At 32.9% G+C, this 11,090-nt stretch overlaps 1 protein-coding gene and 1 long non-coding RNA gene across 2 annotated transcripts; both read left to right on the top strand.

The window, feature by feature from the left end:
• Positions 1-1,557: 1,557 nt before the first annotated feature.
• On the top strand, positions 1,558-3,080 carry LOC146909512 (uncharacterized). The gene is made up of 2 exons (XR_015020428.1): positions 1,558-2,184; positions 2,867-3,080. It is a non-coding gene; the product is annotated as an uncharacterized LOC146909512 (long non-coding RNA).
• A 602-nt stretch (positions 3,081-3,682) lies between these two features.
• LOC146909513 (putative aquaporin SIP2-1) lies at positions 3,683-6,105 on the top strand. The gene is made up of 3 exons (XM_085725786.1): positions 3,683-4,086; positions 4,979-5,242; positions 5,522-6,105. Exons 1-3 carry the CDS (start codon positions 3,799-3,801, stop codon positions 5,663-5,665), a joined length of 696 nt encoding a protein of 231 aa, XP_085581912.1. The 5' UTR covers positions 3,683-3,798; the 3' UTR covers positions 5,666-6,105.
• Positions 6,106-11,090: the final 4,985 nt, after the last annotated feature.

The following is an 11,090-nucleotide window of genomic DNA, read 5'->3' on the forward strand; positions in this document are numbered from 1 at the left end:
CTCTAAGCAGAGGACTTGTGCCATGCCCTTAGAAAAAGTTGAAATGCATGGATTGCTTGAGTTAGGGATGTTCAAAACCGAACCAATTTAATAGAAAATCGTAAATCGAACAAACCCAAATCAAAATTTGCAAAAAACTGCATTTGTTTTGGATGTGTTCTGACCGATTTTTCTTTCAACTGTGTGGTTCAATTTGCAGTTTATTTTTTATTTTTGCCACATGAACCAAATCCACCCCGAAGTGCAGATTTAGAGAAACATCCGCTCAACCCAAACACTCACTCGTCCCACCAAACACTCACTCAAACCTTTTTTATTTCCTTAATCGTATAAATATGTTGTGGATTTTGTAATTGGGGTTAATTATTAATTGTTGCACCTTCTATTTATGCATCTTAACGGCATTTGAAGTTAATCGTTGAAAAGTAGTTAATTATTGCAACTAACATAAACAAAATTGTTGACATATTTTTTAAATTACATATTGTCTTGCAAAAAACGAAACTAAACCAAACTGCATTGGTTTGATTTGATTTTTTTAAAAAGTCAACCAAACCAAACCACATGTTTTTTCCTCGTACGGTTCGGATGATTTTTAAGCTCAAAACCAAGTAGCATCACAAACACCTCTAGCTGGTGTGATATAAAAATAACAAGGCGCAAGGAAGAATTGGAAACAAGGAGATAAAATTAGAGCACTCACAAAGACATGAACACCGAACATGACATTGACATTACACGAATAACATTTTGAAAAAATGAGTTAACTGAATGTAATCACATGTGTCACCATTTGATATTGGGACATGTTTGTACACCAAACATTCCTTCTATTCGAAGTGTCGCTTATACTACTGAAATATTGTTTTAGTTCAGCTGAAGGGGAAAAACATATTGTCACCCAGATGATTACTTACTGTACTTAAAACAAGGAACATGGAAAGCATTGCTGCAAAGTCATTATTATGTGTATTATTTAAGCTGTGTCTTTGTACTGTTATGCTTGATTTTGTGTCACCAGCATTCATTTAACGTAATCTTCTCTTGTGTTAAGTGGACCATTTGCATTTGAGATGCTGATAAAAGAATGTTTAATTCTTCATCAGTGAAAGATGAATTAACTCTTTGTAGACAATCTACTATATGATGTTTGGATTTGATCATTTTGTCTCTGGAGTTTTGTACTGCATTCTTTTGTCACATTTGGTTTTACCTGTCTCAATATTACTCTAATGGAGGATTGAAATTTTGAGTTTTGACATTCCATCATCAAACCCTTGCCTGTCTAGATTAGGCTCAGTCTTAACTGACCTACAAGCCTTTTGTCATATAATCATTTATTCCATAAGTTGTGCGACACTGCCCTAAGAATAAAATTACTGGCAGCCCTTCTTATAGGATCTTGATTTATTTTATTTTTTTTTGGAAATTCCGTATCCTGTTCAACAACCGACTAATCGGGATCAATTTCACCGTGGATCTTGAAATTTTGTGTGGATGTCTGAGTGTTTTTTCATCCATTATAAAAAAATGAAGGAATCCGATGACAAGAGTTCTAACTCAATCAGATTCTGATTTTGAACACGTTATCCGTGTATTGTTAGTTAACAAGAGGGCATTGTCAGAGTAAATTAGATCAATACCAACCCTTATCTTTCTTCTTGCGAATTTCTTTTTCTTTTCTTTCTGTTTTGATGTTTTTGTTTTGTTAGTACACAGGAAAACTGAGGTTTGTGAAAAGAAATAAGCGGATCCAGTTCATCGACTCATCACTAGGTGATGATTTGATGAGAGTTTTAATAGCTCCGGTCTATTACAATTTTGTGCAAGTTTAAACCAAGTAACATGAAAAGTATTAGAGATATAAGTTAGTTACTAGTTAGCATTAGTCATATAGTAGTATATATAGTTGTAACCACCTCACTAGAAGGTATCTCTTATCATTTGTAATATTCACTTTTATCCTCAATAGAAAGATTCTTTGAGTTTTCTCTCATTCCTTCCATGGTATGTTTCTAGATTTTATTTATGCGAAATTGATCATTTTAATCAGTGACGCTTGTATAAAAATATCAAGCTTAGGTTAGATATGAAATAAAGTGTTTGAATGGTTTCTGCAGGTAGCTAGTTCAAATCTAGATGAAGCTCTTTGGTTCCTAGATTAACTATTGTTCAATATTTGAGGTAAATACAACTCTTATTTTATTTGATTGTCATCTACAATTTACATGAAATATACAATTTATACCTAGATGCTTACATATCCCATGCCTAATGTACATATCTAACCCTATCAATAAAATAAAAGGGTGGGTAAAAGAAGTCAAGCATGTAACTTACTATTGATACTATGCTTCCTGTGCTTTCAATTTGATAAGCTGATTTTCTTCCATTAAGAAAGTATTATGCAATTACTCTTATCTTCTCTGATGGATGTTATATGGCTTCAACTAGTAGTATGTGATTTAAATAATGAATGATTTAATTGGATAATGTTTGAGTTAATTAACAACTTATTATAATGTCAAAACATATGAGAGGCCAATTGGTAGCTAGGTGTTGTCTTGTCACATGGCCTGTATCATTTATGTAACCTTATGCCACAAAAAGATGTGTTGGTTTTCGAGAATGCATATATGTAATCCATTTTTATTTGGAAAGTGTTGATATTATTAATTAAACCCAAACAGTATAAGGTTAGGAGTGTTTAGATCAAGAGGAATAAAGAAATAACTATCTTCTTTCATTTTTGCATGCACTAAAGTATATAACAAATATGAATGTGTTAGACTTAGATGTATACTTTTGATTAGTCAATGAACAATGCATATTCCTTTTTTCTAACTTTGTCCTTCCTTTAACGCAGAGAAAGTGGCTTCCTTTGAACAACTGATACACATCAAGACATACAGACAACCTCTTAATTGCCTCACCCTTAGTATGCAAGCAACCATAGCTATTTCTATTTTCATTACAGTTGTATCCATGACCTCTAGGATTACTATAAATAAGGTCACTTCCTTCATGTATCAACAACATTTAATTATATAAAATTGTCAGTTTCTCATTTGAGAGTTAGAGAGTTGATTCTCTTGGCTTCGAGCCATTTTGACATAAAAGCAAGGTTCCAAATCCGAAGTTCAGTTTGAGTTTTCTAAGGGTGTTCTTAGTACAAAAGAGCTGCCATCCTCAAAACTTTACTTTGCAGTTTTTTTTTTTTTTTTTGCAAAACTAACGCCACCATTACGCTCGAAGGCCGAAAAAAACCATGGATTAGAGGTTTTTCTCACGAAAGGATCCTCCACAAGCCGCCAAACGCTTCGCCAGGATTCAAATTGGTAGGAACATTGCATTTAATATGCAAGGGGTTGGGGTTCAAATCCACTTATTCACTTTATGGGATGAATATCTAACCACTAGACTATTATTAATTAGATTTGTTTTTGTTACAATTATTTTATCATCTTTATGACAATGAGCAGCAACTAGTGATAAGACCACCAAAGCAATCCTCTTAGGCTTTCATTTTCAAGTAAACATCATAACTTCTTTGACCACAACATTTTGCATGGCAATGTCACACATCAATTACAAAACATTCTTTCTTGGTCTTGGACCACAGCACTTTCCTAGTAAAGTATTCGCAGCTACCACTTTCTGCATTGGCATGCCAATATTAATGCTAATGTCACCAATCTAGTATCATATATATAGATACAGCCTCCTTGTTTGTTTGATTCAAATTCCAAACACAAGATATCATCATCAGTTCAACTTTATTGTTGTTGTCAGTTGAAAATGGTACGACCAAGTAGGTTAGTTGTTGTATCAGATTTTGTTCTGTCTTTCATGTGGGTATGTTCTGGTGTTCTCCTTCGATTATTCGTCTTCAAAATTCTTGGTTTTTCTCATACTCATTTAGCTGAGATTCTGAAGATTGTTTTTTCCATTGTCAACATGTTCTTCTTTGCTTTCCTAGCCAAAGTTTCTCGTGGTGGGGCCCACAACCCTCTCCCTGTTTTGGTTGATATATCTGGAGATTTTCATAATTTCCTTTTCTGTGTTGGTTATAGAATTCCTGCGCAGGTTAAAATTTTCTTTCTTTTTGTTGCTTTCTTATTGCATTACTTAAATCTAATAAAATATTTAACTTATTATTTAATGGGTTAATTATGTTTCTAGTCCCTATAAAATAGCGACCTTGTAAGTTTAGTCCCTACTTAATTTTAATAGCATTTTTAGTCCCTATAAAAAAAAATTTACTTATAATTTTAGTCCCTGCTAAAACAAAGTTTGATTAATTATCCTTAAACTCCTAAATTTTTGAACGATTTTTTTGAGACAAGATTAGAAACTATTTATGAAAGGTTCGTTTACTAAAATTTAGCATTTTTCGACATGAAATGAATTAAATATGAATTTTTTAAAACGACAAAAGTTAAAGATAAAAAGTAATAAAATCTGGATGTAGAAATCAAATTTTGCGATAATTTTTTGCGGACGAACTTTTAGTAATGTTCTAAACATGTACGCAAAAAATTGTTCAAAAATTTAAGAGTTTAAGCATAAATTAAACAAATTTGAATTGAGTAGGGACTAATACTCGGTGCGAGAAAAACAAAATTAGGGACTAAAAATGCTATTAAAATTAAGTATGGACTAAACTTACAAGGTCGCTATTTTATAGGGACTAGAAAAATAATTAACCCTTATTTAATTGTTTGTGGAACAATACTTACATTACAGGGGCACCAATTTAATGTGTCCCCTGCCTACCACACTACATGTACACTTCACACACAAAAGAAAGACTTTTAGTGTATAGATGAACTATATATTTGTTATGCATCTCAACCAATGAACTCAATTTAAATTCTATATATATATATATATATATATATATATATATATATATATATATATATATATATATATATATATATATATATATATATCATGGTAATAATGATCCCTTCAGGTGGTTGGATTTATTGTTGGAGTTAAACTTGTTATTGAAACCATTCCTGAAGTAGGAAGGGGACCACGTTTGAATGTTGACATTCCTCATGGTGCACTGACAGAAGGATTACTTACATTTGCAATTGTAACCATTTCACTTTGCCTCTCTGCAACAAAAATCCGTGAAAGTTTCTTCATGAAGACTTGGATTTCCAGCCTCTCCAAGTTAACTCTTCATATACTTGGCTCCGATTTGACCGGTGGTTGTATGAATCCCGCATCTGTAAGTACCGATGTATCCGAGTTAAAATAATGTAATTAAGTTTCTTAGAGTTATAAAAATGTCAACCCGATTAATTGAACCTTGCCAAACTAATATGTTCTTTATCAATTTGGTTTGAATTTTGTGAGAAAAGGTTGCAAAAACCAAACCAACTATTTTTTACTGGCTCATAATTATTTTCTCTCAACTATCAAATCAAACCGACTCATTACACCCCTATTTAGAATTTCGTATCATAATATTGGTCTTTTGCTAAGAAACCTTAATTGACATGTTCAGGCAATGGCATGGACTTATGCTAGAGGGGATCACATAACAATGGAACACATCCTTGTATATTGGCTTGCCCCTATAAAGGCAACTATTCTAGCAGTGTGGACATTCAAATTGCTAGTACGAGCTGCAAAAAGTAAATCAGATTGAAGAAATGCCATTTTAATACAAATGTTTGAATCTTTATAGCTTTCAATTATTACATGTGTCGTGTAGGTGGTGTGGGATAGCAAATAATGCAAAGTCTAAGAGCATCTCTAATGAAAGTTCCTTACATAACAAGGATCATTCTCTGGTAAGAACCCCTATTGAAGAAAGAAAAAATGAGTCCATATTAAGCAATAGACAACTATATAAAAACCCTCTCTCTCCTGGACAACTAACGGTCCCCAAGTGTAAAAGAAGTAATAAAATATGTCTTGGTTGGTCCCACTTGTAAAAGAAGTAATAAATTATTTTTGTATAATGATCTAAAGTTAGTGGGACATATTTAAGTATTTTTCATTGGAGTTTTTATTAGTCTATTGTCATTGGAGTCGTTGAATCCTTAATAGGTACTTCGATTAAAAAATTATAAATAAGTGATGTGTACATGTGGGGTCCATTTAAAGCGTCCCTATTAATGGACTACCATTGTGGATGTTCTAAGTACACGTGTTACGAGGTCAAAAACGTTTTAAAAATATTTTGTACGTTGAGTTGAATCTGTTGTAGACCCCTTTGAATATAATAAACTCTATTTTTTGTTTATTTTAAAAATTATAGCTCATTTTATTTCATCTAGAATAATAGAGTGAATACAATAAGAAGAATGAAGGAAAATATTGGGACTAACATGTAATATAGAGTGGCAAAGATTTGTTTGAGACAAATTTATAACATTACAAACGGTTCGTTTACTAAAATTTAATTTTTTTTTAACATGAAATGAATTAAATATGAATTTTTTTAAAAGACGAAGTTCAAGATAAAAGTAACAAAAATACGAACGTAGAAATAAAATTTTGAGATAATTTTTTGCGAGATGAACTTTTTAGTAATGTTCTTAACATTTATACAAAAAATTCTTCAAAATCTTAAAAGTTTAAGCATAATTAAATAAATTTAAATTTAGTAGGGACTAAAACTAAGTGCGAAATTTTTTTTATAAGGGCTAAAAGTACTATTAAAATTAAGTAAGGATTAAACTTAAGGTCCCAATTTTATAGGGACAAAAAACATATTTAACCCTTTTATATATAGTATAGATAATATTAAACTATTTTATATATAGACCCCTTTTATCACTTGACGCTTTGCTCTTGAGAATGTGGGTTTTAAGTTAAGAATGGGTAATTGCACTTCTATGACCCTTAATTGTTCAACATGAGAGCGAGATAACTAAGATTTTTGCTCTCCCCCAAAGACATTTTGCTTGCACCCAACATGGTTTCAAATATACCCCTGCGTGAGTTAAGTCACGATGCGTGACTTAACTCACGAACCTTATAACCATGAGCCTCTGCACGAGTTAACTCGCACAAGTTGGCCGGTTGTTAGAGCTCAAGAACACACGTTTTTTGGACGGTGGTCAATGCATTTTAATGGTTTTTACACTTTTTTTTTGAGTTTTTTCACGTTTTTTGACCTCATTAAGTGTTATGTTACCTTAAACCACCTATAAATACCCTCACAAACTTCCTTTTTTCCTCGCATTATCTCCTCCCACTCTCTCCCCCTCTTTCTCTTCTTCTTTTTGCTTCTATAGTCTCTAGGCTCTTTATACCCCTTTAGGTGTATAGTAGTAGCTCTTGGGAAATAGTGGTCGGTCGGGTTGGGGAAAAAGACATCATCCCTTGAGGTAAATTTAGGTTTGCTTTCTTTTACTCCCAAAATCTTTTTACCGTGGGTAAAAAGAATCATCATGGGGGTATAAAAGGAACCAAATTTAAATTTACCTCAAGGGATCTTGATGTCTTTTTCCCCAACAGATCGATCACTATTTTCCCAAGAGCTATTGCTATATACCGACGAGGGTAAAAATAACTTTTTACCCCAAAAGGGTAAAAAGATAATAAGTAGATTAGGGAATTCAAATAAAATATATGTATTGATTCTTGTAATGTTTGAATGATATTAATAAAATGAGAGTTATATTTATTAATTTTGTTTTTTATTTGTATTTATATTTGCATTTATTTTATGGTTATGTATTGAATAAATAAATATTGAATAAATAAAATTAAATTTATTTTCTAATTTTGTATTTAATGAATAAATAAATTAGAATAAATATTGAATTAGAATAAAATCGAATTTATTTTCTAATTTCGAATTTATTTTAAGTGAATAAATAAATTAGAATATAGCAAATAAATAATTTAGAATAATGTGAACAAATAATTTAGAAAATAAATAATTTAGACTAAAGTGAACAAATAATTTAGAATAAAGTAAATAAAATAATTTAGAATAAAGTAAATAAAATAATTTGAATATAGTAAATAAAAGGGAAATTACACTCACCTCCCCTAAGGTATTCTTAAATGACACTAACACCCCCTCTAGTTTTTAACTTGACATTAACCACCCTTTCCATTTAACGCCGTTAGTCTACTGTTAGATAACTTCTCCAATTTCACTCTTCTCACGTTCTGCGATTATGATTTCTTTGGCATCTCCTTATACCCAATTTCCTCTTCAACCTCTTCCCTTTCAAACCTCAAAATCATAACACCCCAAACCAATTCATTATCGGTCTGATTCCTTTTGTATAACTAACTCAAATCCTTGAAATCTTTTCACACAATTCCCTATCTGGATCTCTCCCAAACACCTTGAATTCTCTCGTAAACAATCCGGACGGAGTTGATGAGTTTCTATAAACTAACAAGTTCAATCCCAAAACTACCACTCAATTTTCTAGAATTTAGAAAGTTGTGTCCAATTTTCTTATATATCTCCCTTAACGCTAATATAATTTTGAAATTGAGTTTCTTTTTCTTCTTGCTTTTCCTGGAGTTTGTAGCTCCCTAGGTGTGTATTTTGGAAAGTGGAATAAATTCTTTTTTTTTTTTTTTCGTTTTGATGTTGAAGGTTTTGTAGAATATTGGGCTGAGAAGTATGAATTGTATCTTTTCACATTCGACACAAAACTTTGAGCAGGTGTAAACCAAATAAAGGACATAATTATCGGCTATCAAATTAATGCTTAATTAAAATAAAATTTCCATGAATACAAATGCAATAGTGGACGAAGATTTCCCATCGGAATGAATAAGAGAGAATGTGAGTGGGAGAATGAGTGAAATTGGAGGAGTTATTTAACGGAGACCAACGGATGTTAGATAGAAAGGGAGGTATTTGTCTATTTAAACAACAAATAAGGGAGGTTAGTGTTAAGTTAAAAACTAGAGGGGGTGTCGGTGTCATTTACAAATACCTTAGGGGAGGTGAGTGTAATTTGCACGTAAATAAATTTAAAAAAATTAGCCTCTCTGCGCCACTTAACTCACGCCACGTTTGTTAACTTGCACATTATTTTACACTTGCGCTAGTTAACTAGCGCATGGGCATTTTGGGCATGGTTGCGGGGCGCGAGTGTTTTGTCTTTGGGGAAGAGCGAGAATTCGATAACTAATGTGTTCCACTTTTTTCTTTGAACATGATTCTATGGTCGGTCCGCTATCTCTGGATGCCGAAGGCGTCCTTGGGTGATCTCATAGTTCCTACAACGGGGTGGAGATGATAGGGCCAGTCCATGGATTTTCTTTTCTTTTGTTTTCCCATATTTCGCTCAAAGGGTTGAAGGGAGGTACCGCATCAAGTTGTTCGCAAGGGCCAGCTTAATCGTTTTCCTAAGAATCTCGGATGAGGAAACCTTAGGAGAGCCACTACCTCCAACTACCGTCCATGTATATCCTTTAATTTTAGGCCACAAAATATTTTTATATTAGATTTTATAAGCAAAAATGTCCCGTGTACACACAGAAAAAAAGTCACATATAAAACTTGCTTTAGAGCAGCTCACTTCTTTTTTAAAATTATTAAACTGACCTTGCAAAAATTTATGTGTTAAGAGAAAAATCTGAAAACTATTAGAGAATTTTTACAAATTCAAATAGTCAGTAGTGGAAATTTAAAAAAGTGTTGAAGTCGGGCTACAACCACCGAGTAGATTTCTCTAAACTGAGGACTTGTGCCATGCCCTTAAAAAAAGTTTAAAAGCAAGCATGGACCGTCGGTGTTAGGGATGTTCAAAACCAAACAAATTCAATAAAAAATCCAAATCGAACAAACCCAAATCAAAATTTGCAAAAAACTGTGTTTGTTTTGGATGTGTTTTGGCCACTTTTTCTTTCAATTGAGTTGAATTAAAAATAAATAAAAAAAGCCACATGTTTTTTTTTAATTAAAAAAATTACACACGTGACATCGTTGAAGTGCCACGTGTGAATTGACTGGGTCAAAATTGGATCGGGTAGCCAAAAGTGCAAAAGAGGATAAACTTAAGGGGCTGGTTTGTTATTGTTTTGGCTAAAGTGCACTTTTCATCCCTTAAGTTTTAAAAAGTTGCGATTTTGGCTCCCTATGAAAAAAATGACAAAAGTGACCCCCCATGTTTAGGGAAATATGCTCTTTTGACCCCTAACATAAGGGAAATATGATCTTTTGACCCCCTATTTTTTAAAAAGTTGCGATTATGGCCCCTTTTTTGGGACACGTGGCGTCTTCTCGGCAATTTTGGGACAAAAGAGGCCAAAATTGTTATTTTTTTTAATAGGGAGCCAAAATCGCAACTTTTTAAAACTTAGGGGTCGAAAAGTGCGGATTTAGCCTATTGTTTTTTATAGGGGGACCAAAATCGCAAGATTGTGAAACATAGGGGGCCGAACTTGCAATTAAGCCTAAACAAAATTGTTGACATATTTTTTAAAGGCTTAATTGCGATTTGGCCCTCTAAGTATTACAATCTTGCAATTTTAGCCCCTATAAAAAACAATAACAAATCAGCCCCTAAGTTTACCCCTTTTTGTAATTTTGGCCCCTCGAACCAATTTTGGTGGGTCAATGCATACGTGGCACCTAGATCATTTTATTTATTAGGCTTAATTGCGTTTTGTTCCCCAAGTATCACACTCTTACGATTTTGGCCCCCTAAGAAAATAGAAAGACACACATTGCACCTCACTTTATGTGGGTGCCATGTATGCAATGACCGTGGGTGCCACCTCACAGCATCACAAACACCTCTAGCTGGTGTTATATAAAAGGAACAAGACGCACGGAAGAATTGGAAACAGGGAGATAAAATTAGAGCACTCACAAAGACATGAACACCGAACATGACAACGGCATTACACGAATAACATTTTCAAAAATGAGTTAACCGAATGTAATCACATGTATCGCCAATTGATTTTGGCACATGTTTGGACACCAAACATTCCTTCTATCCGAAATGTCCCTTATACTACTGAAATATTGTTTTGGTTCAGCTGAAGGAAAAAAAAACACATAGTCACACAGATGATTACTTAGTGTTTAAAACAAGGAACATGGAAATCATTGCTGCAAAGTTGTTATTATATGTATA

This window comes from Medicago sativa, chromosome 7 (genome assembly GCF_051527215.1).
Source record: "Medicago sativa cultivar Bolivia chromosome 7, Bolivia_mono, whole genome shotgun sequence".
NCBI classification, from domain to species: Eukaryota; Viridiplantae; Streptophyta; class Magnoliopsida; order Fabales; family Fabaceae; genus Medicago; species Medicago sativa.